Consider the following 19,393-nt stretch of genomic DNA (forward strand, 5'->3'; position numbering starts at 1 on the left):
ACTTTGTGTCTGCAAAACATGTGAGGAGAGCTGCAGACCAGGGACAATCCAGAAATGCTCATGAATGTCAGTTTAGAAGCTATCAAAGTTCTCAAATAAAGCACCTTTTGAGAATGTCAATGTTTGTTGGGAATTATCTTACAGAACTAGGAAGTAGTTTTGGTTTATATATTAAAAGTTATGGTGGTTTATTGATTTTAGTAAAAATTTTAGCCCCGCGAAATCAGGCATTTTAGCCCGCAACAATCACAAAAAACGCCCGCGAAATCCTGGAGGGATTGATTGATTTTGTTCCTCTGAGCTTCATCTGCAGACACGTTCAGCTCTATGAGTTACATGCTGTGTTTAGTTGAGTCAGGATGTCTGAACTATCAGAAATACGCAGCGATGCTCTCTGAAAAGTTATCTCTCTCCGAAGAACAAACCTGCTGTTTTTTTTTGGACGCTCAGCCCAGTCCACCTGTGTTTACAGGAGACGTCGGTCCACTTCCACACGCTAATTATAGATCGTTTATTCTCCGGTTTGAAGATCGCGACAGCTGCGTTTTGTTTATTCACGAGTATTTGTTCTTACTGTTAAAAGCAGGGACAAAAAGGGGGAAAGCAGAAGAGCAGTTCGCTCATATCTCTCTCAGAGAGACGGTGATGCATCTGAACCTGCAGGTGACCGGTTCGTAACCTTTTAATCTGCGAGATATCAGACCCAGGGAGTGTTTCAGAGCAAACATTTGGACTCGGAGCCAACTTCAATATGCAAAGCAAACCAACCGTCTGATTCAGGAGCTCGTATCTTTTTATAATACCTCGCTCTTCATGGTTTTCTGTTTCTCCTTCGAGAATTAAAACCGTTTCACTCCCTTCTAACTGTTTTGTTCTGTTGCCATTTCTTTGTCCTCGTGACTCATTAGTCACCAGAAAACAAGACTATATCTGTCTGTAATTAGTTTTTTTCCTTTTTAAGCTGTGGAGTTTTTTTTTTTGTCATGATGACGAAAGTTAAAAAAACAAAATGGTAAAATTACAGGAACATGAGGAATATTGCAATCAGTCTGCAGAGCTCAAACCTTCATATCAGTAAATATTTCAGACAGGAGGAGCCACAGAAAAAACACAACCTGCTGGAACAAAAGAGGGTTTTAAACACCTAAACTTCTGTGTAGCATTTTAAAACCACCTTTAATTTCTTTAATTTAACCCTCATTCCAAGCAACTGAACTTTCTGCAAACATTTTAGTGATTTTGGTCCAAAAAGTGTCAAAGTGTGCAAGCTGTTTTCTTCAAGAAATGCAAACAAAATCCATCAAAGACCCGACCTGAGAGCTTCATCATCACCTTGTTGGAGCTAAAGTCCTGTTTTCTGTTTCGAACATTGTGTTTTTGAGACAGGCTGCTGGTAACAAAGTGCCGAAATATCCAAATAAATATTGGTTCTTTGACGTCCGTAATTCTAAACCCACAGTTCGTCCCTTGAATTTGAATTGCCTTTAATGCCTGAATGATTCAGAGACAAAAAATCCTCAGAAAATAATCTGTTATCAGACAGTGGATGAGTGAAAAAGCAGCTAAAGTCCAAAGAAAGACCTCCAGAAAGTCTGGAGAACCGATGAGGAAGATTACAGTCGAATATCAGAAGATAGTTTAAGGTTTTTCCTTGAAGGAATGCATATCGCCCGCCACCTTTCGTTCCAGTTTTAGACTAAAATTAGATTATGAGTTGGAGTCATTTTGGTGAAACCTTGTAAATAACGTGATCTCATGCAGCGGGGATGACTCTCAGCTACTACCACCTGAGTTTAAGACGTTTCTTGTGTTTGTTAGGGTCATTTACCTGTGGCAGCCATCTTTAAATGGATAAGCCCCAAAAGTTAACCATCATTACTTTCTGAAAACTTTAATAAAAATCAGATATTTTGCTAACAGACAGTTAAACACACTGTTACAACACAAAATGTCAGATTAAATTAGAGACAGCTCGGACCAACACTTACAGCGTCTCGACAGTTTTATTTTTTAATTCAAGAGTCACATTTTGGGTAATTTATTGCTTCACAAAGTGTCCGTTTTTAATTCTGATTCTGAACATCTTTAAAGAGGAGAGAGACAACAGCGGCGGGGATGTTTGGGGGTGAAGTTCGTTTAAAGAGGCCCCACCTTTGCGTCGGCTCGCTGCGTTTGGAAAAACAAAATGTTTCCCAGGTCACTGGAATCTCCGTGTTTCCAGAGAAAGCACTGGGGGTAAGCTCGTCCGGCTCTCATTTAAAGATAATTTGTTGTTCGTTGGAGCAGGAATGTTTTCCATTGGCCGTTGGGGCCATCAATCTTCAAACCAGAGATTATTCAACTGTTCGGACGCCAGAACGCTCCTCTGGGATAAGAGAAGTTTCGCTTCGCGTGGAGGAAAGAAATGAGAAGGAAGCGGCAGATCGGATTCAGCAACAACGTGCTTCTGGATTATTTCTCAGCCTAATTCTTATCAGAGTTCAGAGGTCTTATCATGATGGATCAGAGCGCATTTATCAGCAAAACACTCCACAACAGAGACAAACGCATCTTCGTCTTCATCATCATCAAAGCTGAGCGGGGATAATCTGCATTACACCAAACAGACGGCCGAGAACAGAAACTCGGCTCATGATGGAGCTGAATGGTACCAGTGACTTCAGCTGCACACCTCATTTAATCCAGAATATCTTCAAATTTAGTCTGCGTTGAAACCCAAGATTAGTCCTTAGAATTAAATTTATCCACCGCACAATCAAATATAATGTGTTAGAGTAACAACTGAACTCTGTAAGTCAAGCTAAGAGCACAAACTGGGATTTTATTGGCGGCTCAAGGTGACGATTCTCGTTTCTCATCCACTTTTTAAACCCAGATTCTACGGAAATAACATTTGGTGTCCAAGAAATGGAGTTTATTAGTGGAATTTTTAATTTAAACGAGATCAAATCAATTTATATGAAGAAATTTGATGATCTGCACTCTGAGCAAGAGGAATAAGAAGTTAAAGTTATCAATGAACAGCATACGAAGCTGCCCAGATAACTAATTTTTAATGTTGTTCATTTTTTTATGAGCCTTGTGATGTTATGGATGAGTGACTTTCAGGTTGGCAAAGTGGTATTGTCACACAACTTTGGAAGATCAGGGGTTCAAACCCCCCGATACGGTCAACATCCAAGCATCGTCGTTTCGTAACGAGCAGGAGACCTTCAAATGACTCAGATGCTGCTCGGATTAACGAGGTCCACGTCAGGTGTTGAGGAAACGGGACATTCTGATTTATAGACGAGGACTGAGAGCTTAACACTGAGAGACGGGCTACACGGGAAGGATGGAAACTAATGCCTCTTTTACACCGGCTCTAATTCAGAAGTCCGGCTCTACTCCGCTCTACTCGGCTCGGCTCGATAAAGGATGCATCGCGTTCACACCGGCCAGTTTGGTTGGTAGCAAAGGAATGCCTCCTCGTGTGGCGGGGGGCGGGGCAAACTTGGCGCAAGTTGTGTAAGCAACTGAAGCGCTATGGCCAACGTTGGCCCTGTGTTGTTGCTGTTTTTTAAACTTCTGGGGATTCTCCTGAGACTTCAGGAAGAGAGGCGCAGTGGAAGAAATGCTCTGGATGCCGTCATTGTTGCGCGGAGTAGGACAGCCGTTATCAGCCGGAGATTTCAGGCTTTACAGGCCTTCAGCTGGGGGACAGACGGCAGAAACGTAGCAGGGTAAGCTAACGCTGCTGTTTATATTCCTACCTTCGCTCTTTATGCTTGCATCTGGTCACACCCATGACCAATGAGTGAACAGGAGCTAAGCTTGCACCGCCCACGAAGCAGGGACCAAAGAAGCAGGACTGGCCTTGAAAAAATGCCGGTGGAAACACGCGCAAAGCGAGCCGAGTAGAGTGGAGCCAGGACGGTTAGGGTCCGTGTGAAAGGGGCAGACTGGCTCAGAAAAACTCAGAATCTGAGGACTAAAGGTTGGCAACAAAGATGCTGCGACGAGGGGGAAGTCCTCTAAGTATGGGTACCAAACCCCATTGGAAAGCTCAGATGAACCAGAGAGCGAAGATGCGAATGTCGTACGGCTGAGCTATGAAAGTCTGCGACCAGGCGAGCTGCGAGAAAGCATTTCGACATGAAGACCAGCTAGGAGGCGCACCTCCTCCAGGCCACCGTGTCTCCGTTCAGTCTTTTTAAGCTCAAAGGTTGATAAGTTTTGCTGAAACAGTCGTAAAGAAGCAGCAGGAGCTAATTAATTACTCCATTAAAGCTCATAAACACGCCCACAGCAACTTCTGACCAATCACAGGACACTCGGAGAAACGGTTCTGCTCGGGCCTCGTGTCAAAGCTGCTGCGAGAACAAAATGACAACGAAAACTCGGTTTGGAGGCAGCAGAACTTTGAGGTTCAGGAGGTTTCATCTCTGCTCGTTCAGCTCCAACTCTCGCTGATGGCTGAACAAAGTGGTCTGACACGGCGCTCCTCCTCATGACAAGCACTTTTAACACCACTCCTCCTCCTCCTCCTCCTCCTCCTCCTCCTCCTCTCCTCGTGTTCCTCGCAGAGTTGAAGAGTTGAATCCTGGGTCAGGAGTTCTCCGCTCGCAGAGAGCCAGACTAGATTTCCAGATGGTGAAGTCACCGCCGTCCTCTGCTCATTGTAACACAAAGAAAACCCCCTCACACACACACACACACACACGCGTTCCTCCTGAACGTTCAGATGGATCGGGGCTCCAAAGGAAACGTGTTGAGAGGACACTTTGGTTAAGACGGGGGAAATCCCTCTTCAATCAGGAGATTTTTATAAATTTACAGGTTTGTCACAGAAACATGTTTTTGTCTTTCTGACGACGAGGAAATCGTCAAATCGGAGTTACAGCAGCTGGCGTGCGGCGGTTGTTTGTTGTCATGACAACAGGTCAGCTGGAAACACCAGAGAAAGAGATAACCTCAAACACGCCTGAGATGAGCTGCAGTGGCACCGCTCAGGGACAACACACACACACACACACAGACACCCACACACACACCTCTACATTAACACACTGACCCAGACACACTGATACACCAACACACCCCTTTCATTAATACGCACACATACATTAACACACGCACACCTCTACATTATAACACACTGACACAGACACACACCAATACACTGACACACCTTAACACACACACTGACACATACACACACCTCTACATTAACACACTGACCCAGACACACACACACGCACACACTGATACATCAACACACACCCCTTCATTAACATACACACACACCGACACTGACACACACACCTCTACAATAACATTGTAACTCTGACACACCAACACACCCCTACATTAACACACTAATACTGACACACACACTCACCAACAAGCACACATTAACACTGACACACCAACACACACACTCATTAACACACTGACACACATACCAACACACACACACAGACACACACCCCTCTACATTAACACGCTGACCCAGACACACACACATTGGCACAGACACACACACCCCTACATTAACACACCAACACACACACACACACTGACACAAATACACACAAACACACTGTCACAGACACACACACACACACACACTCATTAACACACATGAAAATGATCAGAGCTAAAGCTAAAGTTAGCAAAACAGCAGCTAAAAGCTAAATTATCCGAACAAAACTTTAATTAGCAAAAACAAAAAGTTAAACTTAATAAACCAATAGAAAAGTAGCAAAACAGTAACTAAAGCTAAAATAACCATTTTTGTTTTTTTTATGTAAAATGAACTCAAAAAGCAGAATGATGATTATTGTTATGAACTTTTTAACATTTTAATGTCCGAATGCACAAATAAAGATCTGAAATTTGATGCTAAAACTCCATAAATCTTTGTTTTTTGGTCAAATTAAAGCTTGTTTATAGTCGCCTAATTTTGTTTTTAGTGTTTTAAAGATAAAACCTGCAGCGTGACGCATTTTAAAAGCTTTAAAGGAACAATTAAAGGTGTATTTTGTATAAATATAGAGATGTTTCCTGTGCTGAGTGAAAATGCTTCATCACTGTTGTCTCTCCTCCTCCTCTTCCTCCTCCAGGTCTTCCTCCTCCTCTTCCTCCTCCTCCTCCAGGCCCCGATGATGCAGCTTCGCCGAGGAGGAAACGGAAAGAGATTTAATTTCATTTAAACAGCTGAAAAACAATAATTTGACGTTTTTTATTTTTAAATATAAATAATTTAAACTCCATTTATTGTCATCTGGAGCTGAATCTGATCAGAAACACGTGTTTTCTCAGTAATATTTGCATAAAATGAGCCGTTTTTCTGCTTTACTCAGAACAAACTGGCTTCTAACCGACGAGTTTCTGCTTTTATTATCGTAGGAATAAAAGAAAAATACAATAAAATAATAATTATTACCGTAACAAACAGTTTAACAGCTAAACCAACCTTTTATTAACTGATATTTAACGTGTCAGGATTCCTCACAGTCGCTTCTGTTTTAGAAAATAAAATTATTGCTTTATTATACTTTTATTATTTATAAATGCAGCTGAGTGGTTTTTTTTAGCAGAATAAAATAAACATTTGGAGTTGTAAAGGCTGCTAATTAATCAGCTTCAATTAGGAGGAAAGTCTGATTTTTAATGTTAATAACAAAAAACCAACTTTATTTTTGTTTTAAATAAGTTGATTAATTTAAAATAAAGGCTTGGTTTGTTTCTCTGCGGAGCTGAAACTTTTATTTTAACTTATTTAAATTTCTAAATGTTTTGTTTTTATGATGGTTAAACGCTGATATCAGAACTTTAGGGTAAAATAATAAAACTCAGAGTTTAAAACCTTGAAAAAGGAGCAGATTAGTTGTTTTTTTGATATTTTATTTCACATATTTCTCTTCGTGTGTCAGAGGTTCTTGTCTCCCATCACCTCCTGACTCCTCCTCCCTCCTCTGATCCACAGAAGAAGAGTGGGCTGCTCCTCCTCCTCCTCCATTCACAGAGAGCGCCCCAGCAGACTCCCATCTCCTCCCATCTCCTCCCATCTCCTCCCTGAATGGACCCTCTGAGCCAGAACCCAGTTCCTGCAGCTGAAGGTCCCAGCCGGCCGCTTCGTTTCTTCTTCTCTGACGTGAACTTCGGTTTCTGCAGTTTGGAGCCGTGAGCGACTCAACCTGAGGGACTTTTTGACTCTGAAGGATTTAGAAGGTTTTTTTTTGGGGGGGACCACGATGGGTTCAGAAGTGCGTGACCTGAACTCCCTGCTGCCCCCGGTCCCAGCGGGCCCCAGCCCCCTGCCCGTCACCACGGCCCCTCAGTGGGCTCCCGTCCTGGACTTCCACAGCGCCGCCGCCGCCGCCTCTCCGTACCCCTCCCTGGCCGCTCCCCACACCTCCCTGGGGGCCCACTCCTTCATCAAGCAGGAGCCCAGCTGGGGGGCCGCGGGGGACCCCCACCACCACGAGGCAGACCCCCACTGCGGCCTCAGCGCCTTCACCGTGCACTTCTCGGGTCAGTTCACCGGCACCGGGGCCTGCAGGTACGGGGCTGCGTTCGGGGCGCCCCCTCCTCCAGCGCCGGCGGCCCCCAGCCAGCCCCCACCGGTGGCCGGCCCCCACCACCACCAGACCCCCGGCAGGATGTTCAGCAGCCCGTCGTACCTGAGCAGCTGCATGGACACACAGCCGGCCCCCCGGAACCAGACAGGTACGGCCGGGCCGCCGGACGAGTCCCCGGAACGGCGCCGATCCAAACAGACGCTTTTTAAAAATTTATCACCTGGATCGTCATAAATTAACCTGTTTTCACACCGAGCTGTCTCAGAGAAGGTTTAAACACGCTCACGTGAGAAAAACAAGGACTTTAAACCCCAAAAGAAACATTTTATTTGTTTTATTTAACCACAAAGTCCTTTCAGGAGCCAGGAGGAGCTGATAAAGAGATAAAAATTAAATTAAAGTCAAAATACTTTGAATAAAATGAGTCAGCTGCACTTTTTAGTCATTTATCAGAGCTTTAAACTCCTAAAATTAAAACAAACATCCAGTTTTAGTTTGTTCTGAAAATAAGAAAACACTTCAGAATAAAAACCTGCGGACTCAAATCCTAAAAAATACACAAATACGAGGGGAGATTACCCCAATGTAGGTTTTTATTTTAAAATATATCGATGCTGTTGTTAGGAGGCTGAGAACCAGGTTTAAATAATGTTTAATAAATAATAATATTAATAATTCAGGAACATTTAATGCAGCTCAAGTTTTCTTCCTGGTTGATAAATTAAAACTGGATAATAAAAACCTTCGGCTTCTTTAAATGCTCGATATGCGCTTTAAAAGCAAAATAACTTCAGGAAAACAACAAATTTAATAATTTCTGAAAGAGTTTTACGTTTTCCAGAAACGCTGATGTGCTGTTCTGAAATGTGGGTACGCACTCAATGTAAACAAAGCCTGTTTGGCTGCAAACGTGACAAATGTGAGTGAAAATAATTCATCAGAACTGTTTATTTTCTGTCACTTCGGCAGCCGGTCTCAAATCTTTAATTTAGGGACACGTTAATCGTCGATTCTTTATGATTTTATTTATTTTGAGCGTTTAAAAAGACCAAAAATAAGACGATAAAATCCTAAAATAGATCGACGGATTTTAAACAGAAAAAACTGAAATTAATTTCATCTTGAAGCTAAAGTCTTAGAAGCTTTTAACGATCAAAACCTGCCGATTCTGTTGCATTAAAGCAATAATTTTAAATATTAAAGCAACTAAATGCTGCAAATTAAATCAAATTAACCATTTTACTGAGAACAGATTGTCCCAAAGGGCTTTCCTTACTTTCACACATTTACCAGTTTGTTTTTAAAGTTAATTTATTATAGATATTTATTCTGAAATCTTCAGTCATCCTCGATTATTTAACACTTTAGTCGAAGCAGCAGCTACGTTTAGTTTAGGTTAAATAAATCTAAAAACAACTTATCTTTCCTCTTCCTTCAGGTTGACGAGGTAAAGAGCAAAGATTGTGTTTATCGTTAAAAGAAATTCAGAATTTGTCACCTGGAATTTTACCAAATCAGATTTAAAACTAGCAACTGGTTTTAAATGTTTTTATCCTGGTTTTAGGGTCAGATTAATCACAGGTTTCCATTTTAGTATGAAGACCGTGAGTTTGTGAAAGCCCCGGGGTCAAAGGTCAACAAGAAGACGGATGTTTTCAGAGCGAACCTGCCGTCGCCCGCTCCTCCCAGGCGGGTCGGTTAACCTGATTAATTAGTAATAACGGGCTTCTCGAGGAGATAATTCAAGAGAAAAAAAAACAACGTTTTTATCAAAGAGCCGGGCTGACCTTTGACCCCTCCTATCTGCTCCGCGCCGCAGCTGGACGAGCGCGCTCAAACGAACCCCGGCGGGGGCGACCCGAGTCCCGCCGCCGGGTCGTAACTTTAAATAATCCCTCCCCAAAAAAAACAAACTGCGCCTGTCTGTTAGCAAAATATCTCATGAACCACTGAGCAGATTTTTATTCAACTTTTAGGATAGAATCACCGGATGAACGTCTACGACTGATTAGGTTTTCAAGTCGGCCCAATTCAAAATGGCTGCCACAGCCAACTGAACTTATCAAACACAAAAATGTCTCTAATTCAGTCAGTTTTACAGATATTGAGCTGACATTTGGGGTGGTAGTAGCTGAGAGTCTTTGTTTGTGCTTAAAGTTATTTTTTGACTGAAACCTTTTACTTTCAGCCCGTCTTAGTCACGTTAGGACTCCTGGTAAGACCTCGTCTTAAAAGTGGACGCCAGAAAGCAGCTTTCTGATGTCTGACTCGTCGGCGATAACACCGGGAAAAAAACCCCAAAATGTTCGAGTTTCCAAAAAGACTTTTAACTTTTAATTTTTGAGCAGATTCCGAGGGGGTTTTCCAGACTTTATAGGTGTTCCAGTTGAATACAAACTGACCTCATCGCTTGTCAGTTCAGTGCTGGACTTCAAGGAGGCAACAAGTATCCGAACACACATACACACACACTCACACACGCAGAGTAAAGTCAGGGGTGAGTGGAAGATAAATGGAGATGTTTAATGAGGTTTCCCGTCTCCGCGCTCGCCCGCCGGCTCGCAGTGAAGTCGGAGAAAGTGCCGTGGGTTTAATTAATGGAGCGTGCACGTGACGCAGGGTGTGTTTGCGCGTCGGCGCACGGGAGTGATTTACGAGGCGCCACCGTGAACCTCAGAGGTCAGGCGGAGCCGACGGGCGCAGGTCCGGACAAACTGTTTGTTGTTCTTTTTAAATAAAACCCAAATTAAAGTTGGATAAAAGCTGCAGGCAGGAGAGGAACCTGCGACCTGTGGCTCCAGGATCAGACAGGAAACGCTCGTTTTAACGATTCGCTCGTCCAACCAGAACATTTAACACGTTTAATCAAGAAGCTGAGGGGAGGTGAAGTGCAGTCGGGTCCTTTACGAAACATTAAAACACAAAAACAAAAGGTGCATCGTCCTAAAAACAATTAAAATAAAGGCTCGCCGTTATTAGAAGATGTTAGATGTTAATTAAAAATTAAACAAACTCATTTTTTAGGATGCAGAAACCTGCAGAGTTTGAATTTATAAACAAGCAAGTTTTTAGAAAAGTTTAGGCTCATATTTTGTAAAAACGCTGATAAATATCAACAGTTTGTTATAGATCTTTAATTTCATGATGTATTTTATGAAGATAATTTACTTAATTTTGAATTATTATCTTTATTTCAAGCTTCAAGTTCAGTTTGGCTCCTTTAATTGGAGCTCTGCTGGATAAAATGTTATTTTACTGTTTATGATTTTACTGTTTTTCTTGCAGGAAGAAAAGACTAAAATTTATTGTGTTTGATGTTTTCTCCTGCGGTAAAAAAAAAGCTTTAAACTGTTTGGGTTTCTTTTCTGATCAACGAGTGAATTTAGCCCCAAAACTCTGCCTGCAGAAATGTTTATTTCAGTTAAAGTTAGTGTTGTTATCTGCTGACTGATAAACTGATTTGTCTGTGTGTGTGTGTGTGTGTGTGTGTGTGTGTGTTGCAGGTTACGGCGCGGTCGCCTTCGAAGGAGCCGGTAATTACGGCCACACTCCCACGCACCACAGCTCGCAGTTCTCCGGCCACTCCTTCAAGCACGAAGACGCCCTAACCCAGCAGAACGCCATGGGTACGTTCTGCGTGAGAACCGCAGCGCGACGTTCCGTCAGGCTCCAAGAACCTCGAGGTCTTCGCGTAGCGGCGAGAGCTGCTCGCTGTTTATAAATTTAGGTTTTTAGGAATCATTTATCCCCAAATCTGTTGTCAGTCTGCAAGTTTTTTATTTTATTTAGAGCCAGTTCCAAAAAAACCCATTAAAAATAAAATACATCCTCAGAGGAAAAACTCAACGACTGAAAAATCTTCTACTAATTAGTGCCTTTTTTAAGCTTTCTTTTATATTTTAGGTCCCTAGTTTTAAAAAAGTGTTTTTTTTATGTTTAAACAGAACTAAGAAGCCTAAAATAATGTTGTTTTAACCCTAAATAAACACGTGGGTTAAAGATTTATAATCATTCTGCAGCTTCGGTCTAAAACAACTGAATATTTGTAGTTTTAATCAAAGAAAATCCCGTTTTAACAGCATAAAAGTAAGTTTTATTACAGCAAAAGCAAAAAAATAACATTTTATTTCAGTGTTAATTAAGTTTTTGTTGCAATGATTTAAGGAGCAGAGTTAAGAACAGGTGAGGATTTAATTAAAGATGAATTTTAGTGTCACGTTTTTACCGTAATTGTTCTAATATATAAAAATAAAGAAAACTTTAATCGCAGTTTTTAGCGGCGTTTCAACCCACGACCCGTCTCTGAACCAGGAAAGAATTTCTGATGATTTAAGCTTCAGGAGCAGAACTTAAAATCATCAGAAACATTTGTTCTTATTTGTTGTTCATAAATTTAAACATTTTTTTTTTCCGTCTCTGGACTATTGTCTGGGAAACGTGCCGTTTCCTTCCGACCTTAAATCACTTTTCTGCACGTTTCAGTTTCAGAGTTAAAAGTTTTTTTATTTCGGCGTGAATCTCACATTTCTGTGACGGTTCGTCCCTCCGGCCTTTTCTCACCCAAACTCAAGCCGAACGTAAACGCCGCCGCGGCCAGAAAAGAATCGGAGATGTTTCCGTGAATCCCCAGCTGTGTTCGGGACGCCCGGGGAGGGTCTCATCCCTTCGTCCTGACGTCTCCACGGTGACCTTGGCTGTCGGAGACATAAATCAGCCACATCCTGACTCACAAACTCCCTCGTCTCCTCCTCCCGTTCCTCCTTTCATCTCCTTCTTCCCTCCTCTGCGCTCGTTGTTAGTAAACATTTAAATGTGAGCCGAAGCTGAAACTTCTGTTATTTATTTACTTTAAACGGCGAAGACGACCAGGAGCAGCGCCGAGGGAGCCGTTCGTCACAGAAAGACCAAAATAAAGACTTCTGTCTATTTCTTTACTGCTGCTGCTTTATTTAGAAAGCACTTCAGAAACAACCACAGCTGCAGAAGTCAAATCAGAGATCATTTAAGGCAGGGGGGTCCAATCCTGCAGGTTTTCCTTGTTCTTCTGCTCCAACACACCTGATCTGAATCAATGGGTGATTAACAGGCTTCTGCAGAACATAAAGAGGTGATTTAACCTCTGAATCAGGTGTGTTGGAGCAGAGAAACAAGGAAAACCTGCAGGACGGTGGCCCCTGAGGACCAGGGTTGGAGACCCCTGATTTAAGGCGTAAAACAAAGAATAAAAGCGGTTAAATCAACAATAAGATCAGTAAAAACAATAAAAACAGAACATTGTTCAAGAAATGCATCATCGCCCATCACCTTGCATGCCAACGCTTAAAACAAAGATGCCATGTGACCTGTCGGCCATCTTGAATTGACCCAGAAAGCTGCAGAAATCCTTTGACGCAAATAAAATAATAAGAACCACGGTCACACAAACAGCCTTGCAGCTGAAAGGTGAGAAGCAGCAGAATGGTAGCTGAAAGCTAACATTAGCAGAAGGCTAGCTACAGAAAGTCAGTGAGTGATTCTCATTTTCTCATTTTCTGTGTTTTGGTGGGTTTTCCCAGGCGAGCAGCAGTATCCCGTCCCTCCTCCGGTTTACGGCTGCCACACGCCGTCAGACGGCTGCCCGAGCAGCCAGGCCCTGCTGCTGAGGAACCCCTACAACAGGTAAACGTTCCCGCGTCTATTTTTACGGAGCTGGACTCGGTTCAGGAGCCATTGTTGGCTGTGTCGGGTCAAACGGCAGTAAGTCAGTGAGAGGTGGCAGGATGCGGTTCTGAACAGGATGTTCACCTTCAGGACAGGTCCGATGGCCGCCAGGGCTTCCTCTTTCATTTCTCTAACACTCCCTTTGCCTGATTTTACATAGAACTCTTATAAACCTTTTAATTTTCAATCAGAATCTGATCAGAGGTTCTGAAGTTTCCGCTCATAATTTCATAAAAGTTGTTGTGAAACTCTCGGATCTGTTCCTGAGAGTTCTGTAAAAATAAAACAAATAATATTTACATTTCAAACTTTCCAACCCGCTCAGGTACAAGATGTTCTGGCTCTGAAATCACGACCATCGGAACAGTTTTGCTCTTGGCTTTAATTACTAAAATAAAATGAAAAAAAGAACCGTGTTCTTCGTGTGCTTGGAGAGTTTTCAAGATGACCTTCAGGATCGTTTCTGGTTGGAATCATGATAAAGGAAAAGTCGGCATCAACAGGAGGCATATTTTCCAAAGCAGCCTGTAATTTGCTGGTTTAGATAAAAAATCATGTTTCCGTTAAACGCTGACAAACTGCAGCTTTTCTTTGGTCAGTCTGACCTCTGATGGTGATTAATGCAGTTTTAAGCTACTGAATAATTGGTTCTTTTTAAAATGTGAGTTACCAGAGAACAGAAAGGTGGGTTAAAAAGACAAAAATGTATTTAAAACATGGCTGCTTCGGCTTCCGAACAATAAAAAACTTACAGCTTATAGAAACAACCAGCTGCGTTTCAGTCAAATCCAGTTTTTTATGGACTATTTAATTTTTATTCCTGGAAGGAGGGAAAGAAACTTCATGAAATTAAGAATATTAGACCCCAGTTTTCAGCTTTTTGTTCCTAATAATAAAAATGAGATAAAACTGAAGATAAAAAACTTTTAAAACTTTTTTCCTTTTTCTCGCATGTTTTTAGTGAAATATAGATTATTTTTTTAATAGATAATAAATATTTAATTCCTGAGTTTTTCTAAAATATTTTCTTAAAGATTAAAGAAGTTAAAGGTTCAGCAAGACTCTCCTTTAAAGTCGCCTCCAAATTAATCTTCAAATTTTTAAATCCTCGTAACCCTTTCAGAATAAGAGCCATAAAATAACGGTCCATTTCAAAAAATTCTCAGGTTGTGTTTAGAAGTTACTGAAAATTTTAAATCAGGATTTTTATTTTATTTAAGTCCAGTTATCGTCAAATCATTTCTAATTATGACACAAAACGGTTGCTTGCAGCACGTTATAAAATTTAACAGGAAGAAACCTCCAGCAGAACCAGAACCGGGCTCAGGACGGGCGTCCATCTGTCTCGGCCGGCTCGGGTTAGAGAGGACAGGAAAGAGACACAGAAGGACCGGTCCAGGTGCGGTTCCTATGGCAAGAAAAAACTGTTTGTACCTGCATCTGTAAGCAGTAATTACATGTATAAACATGGAGAGGAGAGCGAGGAAAGACAGCAGCAGCGTGAGGACATGTGGACAGTTTGTCCTCCAGCAGCAGAACTAAAGGATCGCTCAGGAAACCCAAACCAACCGGAACTATAGGATTCATCAGAAAGGATGGTGTCAGCTTCACGGACAGAAACTGGAAGCTGGAGCCTGAGAACTGGAAGCTCCGCCTCCTGATCTACTTTTAGAACCTTTAGGAACCAGAAGTAAACCTGCAGCCTTCGCCAACCTGTATTTTATGTTAGCTTTTCATCCGGCAAAGTTCGAAAGATGGAGGCGTCATCGTTCTCCCTGAATCTCTGTTTGCGAAGTCGACTCGTGTTAAAAACTTTAAGGAACTCTGGGAACCACAAGTAAACCTGCAGCCTGAGAGCGAAGAGCTCTGTTAGGAAAATATGGAACAAGAAGACCTTTATTAAAAGACGGAGCTCAGTTTCCTGAAACTGGAGACATATTTCTCCAGCTTGGATCAACTTAAGACTTTTTTTGATTGAACATCCAGATTATAAAGAATAATGTTTCTTATTTTAGTGACATTGTTCAGGATGTTTGGGTTAAAAGACATATCCCGGTCAAAACGTCACACCAAGGGTCTCCCAGAGTTAATGTCTGAAAACACTCAGGTCCCGTTAATAAAAGGAAACAGTAACAATTATTTTACCCTGATAGCTTTTTTTCCACCGCACCCACATCCAGGCGGACAGAACGCCATTTCTTCCTGCCTGCGATGGAACAACAAAAATAAAATCTCCCTCCGGAGTTAATGAGCGTTTCAAGGAGGCGCACCTCCTCACCACAAACTCGCCAAACTGTTTGTTTTGTTTCTAAATGAAACATTCTTCACGTGCCTCCGGTTCGGGAGAAGAGGAGGAATCCTCTCTAGGAGGGATGGACGCTGAGGCTTCGGTTTCTGTGTTTTTATGAAGACAAACCAGCCCCGACTCTCGTTCTGAGGGTCGACTTTGTCATAAACATAACTGATATCTACACACACACACACACGCACACACGCGCGCGCGCGTTGCTGGAAGGGCTCATCGGAGTGAAGTCCGTCGTCTAATCTCGCAGCCTGGTACCATCAGGCCTGTATTTACTCTGCGAGCCATCAACTTGGAGCAACATGAAGTGAAAACATGCCGAGGTTTTAATAATCCGCTCCGAGTCAGAAAAAGGGGAAGGCACTCTGGCTTTTATCAAAGCCAAGAAACAGTTTGGGATTCCTGCAATGGAGCACACAGCGTTCTGTTAATTAATAAACAGCAACCTGGACGTCAGGTTGGTAGGAAAAAAAAGAACCTGAACGCACTGTCAAAAGAAGTTCAAACTTTAAATCCTCCGGGGCAGAGTTCTTCTTTAAGGCTTATTTACTGTGAAGCAGTTTTAGCTCCACGACCAGCTGACGGACGCCGCTGACGAGGGCGTCCTCGGAGGCTCGCCGTCTCGTCCCTTAAATTCTGAACACGTTTAAGACGTTTGTGAGAACAGACAGAAGAGACACCGGATCAACGGCGTTCTGCTCTGACAGAAAAACCCCAGCGATGATGAAACACTGATTCAAATCTTCCTGCAGGAGGTTAAATCAGAAACGTGAGGGCGGCTGGTGGCGTCCACGGCCAAGAAGTCGGGTTATTAAACCGTGATTTTCTAAAAATCTGCCGTGCAAAACACAAACGGCACAACCTTCCTGTTCACTGAGCCGTAAAAACACAGAAACAAATTGTTTATTTCTACTTTAAAGCTCTGCACAGAAGTTATAACTGCAGGAGAACGGAAACTGCAACAAGCGTTTCCAAAATGTCTGGAAACGCTTGTTGAACTTAACATTTATTAAATAAAAATACAACATAAGAGTCGGAAACTGTGAGAACAACAACTTATTGTCACAAAATCAAAAGGAGAATAAATTGAGACATAATTAAGACACAAAACTGCAGGAACGTCTCGATCTTTTTGCAGTTCTGTACGTGACAAACGGACCGACTCGGTGAAGATTTCTCACGCTTTAGTGCCTCCAACAGAGCTTTAAATTGTTTTTTATTTGTTTGCATAAATAACAGCGCAGAGACGTGTTGACGGACTTGTGACTCATTCGTGGACTTGTTGACCGCTGGAGACGCTCGATCCGGAGAGGAGAAGAAGAAAATGGACGGTTGTATCATCTACTCGTGACAAAAAGCCTCCAGATGACGGACGTGAGGCGAATCAGACACGGGTTCAAACAGTCGGCGGGGTTCGTTCAGAAACGGCCGTAAATCAAAACCTTTAACCCTTCGGCTCGGCTCCAGCCGTATTTCAGCAGACGCGCTGAAATAATGAGCCGGGTACCAGGCACCACCGCTGCTCCGTCCAGAGCGCCGGAGGTGGTGCGAGCGTTGCCGACGGCGATAAATCCGGCGCGCTGGAGGTGCGAGGTGTGTGAGCGCGCACACGTGAGTGTAACCAGAGCCAGGTGATGGTTCGACTGAAAGTTTGGCTTTTTTTTCTCTGACAGCCAAGGCAGCGTTGTTTTTCCTTCTTCGGCTTCTAGCTGCTTCGGCTGAGACGTTTCGGCTTTTGTAACTTTTTAACTTTTTGTAATATTTAAATTTTTCGGTGTCATTAAAATGAATAAAGGTTTTTAATTTGATCTCATTTCAGTTTTTAGCTACTTTGCTCCTAATTTTAGCTTATAGATACAATTTTGCTAATTTTAGGTTTTAGCTGCTGTTTTGCTAATCCTAGCATTAAGCTACTGTTGTGTTTGTCATAGCTTTTAGCTACTGTTCTGCAAATTTTAGCTGTAATTTTGCTAAGTTTAGCATTAATCTGGGGTTTGGCTCATTTTAGCTTTTAGCTACTTTTGTGATATTTTAGGTTTTATGTACTGGTGTACTGACTTTAGCTTTGAGTATTTTTGTGCTAACTGTAGCCTTCAGCTACTATTTTGCTGGTTTGAGCTTTTAGCTACAGTTTGGCAAATGTTAGTTTTTAGCTATTGTTTTGCAAATTTTAGCTTTTAGCTACTTTTGTGATCATTTTAGGGTTTAGCTACTGTTGTGTTTGTTTGAGGTTTTATGCACAGTTGTGCTAACTTTAGCTTTTAGCCGCTGTTTTGCTGGTTTTCGCTTTTAGCTGCTGTTCTGTTGGCTTCAGATTTTAGCTACAGTTTTGCAAATTTTAGCTGTGATTTTGCCAAGTTTAGCATTAGACTGTTGTTTAGCTCATTTTAGCTTTTAGCTACTTTTGTGATAATTGGAGGTTTTAGCTACTGTTGTGTTAATCTTAGTTTTTTTTTGTACCATTGTGCTAACTTTATTTTTTAGCTTCTTCTTTGCTGGTTTTATGTTTTAAATGTTTTGCTAAGTTTAGCATTCAGCTACATTTTGCTAATTTTACCTTTCAGTTACTGTTCAGCTGATTTTATCTTCTGCTCGGCTTCATTCAGCGCTCACAGAAATCGCCGTTTTTTTGGGTGTTTTTTTGGGTCGTTTTCGGTTTGAGTTTGACCACAAGGACTCGACGCGGTGAGCTAACCGTCCTCCATGTTTGTCTTTCCGTCACAGCGGGGACAACTTGTATCAGATGGCGTCTCAGCTGGAGTGTATGGCGTGGAACCCGGTCAACTCTCTGGCGTCCAGCATAAAGAGGTAGGACATCATCCACCCTCGCCGCTGAAGAACGTGGGCGACGTTAGAGGGAACAGGTGGAACGTTCTAGATCAGATTTGTGTCGGCGCACTCGGGGTTAACGTCTAATGAGTCCCTCAGGTGAGACTTCTTGGCTCTGATCCACCTCAGGTTTTTAGAAATCTTGACTGGACAGACGAGCTAATGGCTAGTCTGATCTAAAACGTGCCGCCGTAGTTACCGTTATCGTCGGCAGAGTTTACCCAGAATGCACTGGGAGCTATACAGCTAGCTGAAAAATAAAACGATGAACCGCCACAGAAAGGGGGGCGCTGTTGGGATCCGAGCCCGGGTCTGCTGCTCTAACCAGCGGCCTTGGAGGCGGGGCTAACTGGAAGGTATTTATCCATCCTATCTCCACCGTGCTAATCGTGACGGACCGTACCACTGTCAGAATGATGACGGGGGGGGGATCATTTTTGAAATGCAAAGTACAGTTTCCTCAAATTTGTTATTCTAAAATTGTGGGGTCCGGACCCCCCAACCCTCCCCTGTATTTATGTCCATGTAACTGCTTGGAATTTATTTATTTTATAACTTTTTCTACAGAACACCACTTCAGAAGATCCAAACTGTTGCTTTAAAGCAGGTGAAACCTGTGAGGGATTCAAACTCTCGTCCTCTTTTTTTCTGATTGTTGCTCGGCGTCGTGCTGTCGGCGTCGATCGAGGTCATCATGGCCGTCTCTAAACGCTTCTAAAACCCTCCGGGGTGCTCCGGTCGGGGCTTGGACAGAGTTCCTCCGTTTCTTCTCGCTTCTCCTGCAAAAATAGCTCAGGAAGCGCGCCTGAAAGCCCTCAGGCGTCAGCGCCGGGCGTTCGGCATGAACCGTAATGTCACCGCGACCGGCTGCTCGCCGTCTGCGCCAGCTCAACCCGGTCCTTTCTTCTCCGAGTCAAAAGGCATCCATCACAGTCAGGATGGATGCCAGATACAGAACAGATAAAACCACAAACAGGTTTTTAACTCTTTTTTTTTT

General features: G+C 42.7%; 1 protein-coding gene across 7 annotated transcripts in view; it reads left to right on the forward strand.

Moving 5' to 3' along the window:
• Nucleotides 1–19,393, forward strand: part of wt1a (Wilms tumor protein homolog) — a 52,433-nt gene that overhangs the window by 24,556 nt on the left and 8,484 nt on the right. Inside the window, exons 1-5 of one of the 7 annotated variants that reach the window (XM_017434652.3) lie at nt 3,855–4,818; nt 6,105–7,713; nt 11,069–11,191; nt 13,121–13,223; nt 18,292–18,375. In XM_017434652.3, the coding sequence (XP_017290141.1) occupies nt 7,239–7,713; nt 11,069–11,191; nt 13,121–13,223; nt 18,292–18,375 (785 nt within the window). In that variant the 5' untranslated portion in view covers nt 3,855–4,818; nt 6,105–7,238. 7 annotated transcript variants of the gene reach the window in all.

The sequence above is a fragment of the Kryptolebias marmoratus genome, linkage group LG11 (assembly GCF_001649575.2).
Source record: "Kryptolebias marmoratus isolate JLee-2015 linkage group LG11, ASM164957v2, whole genome shotgun sequence".
In the NCBI taxonomy this organism is placed as follows: domain Eukaryota; kingdom Metazoa; phylum Chordata; class Actinopteri; order Cyprinodontiformes; family Rivulidae; genus Kryptolebias; species Kryptolebias marmoratus.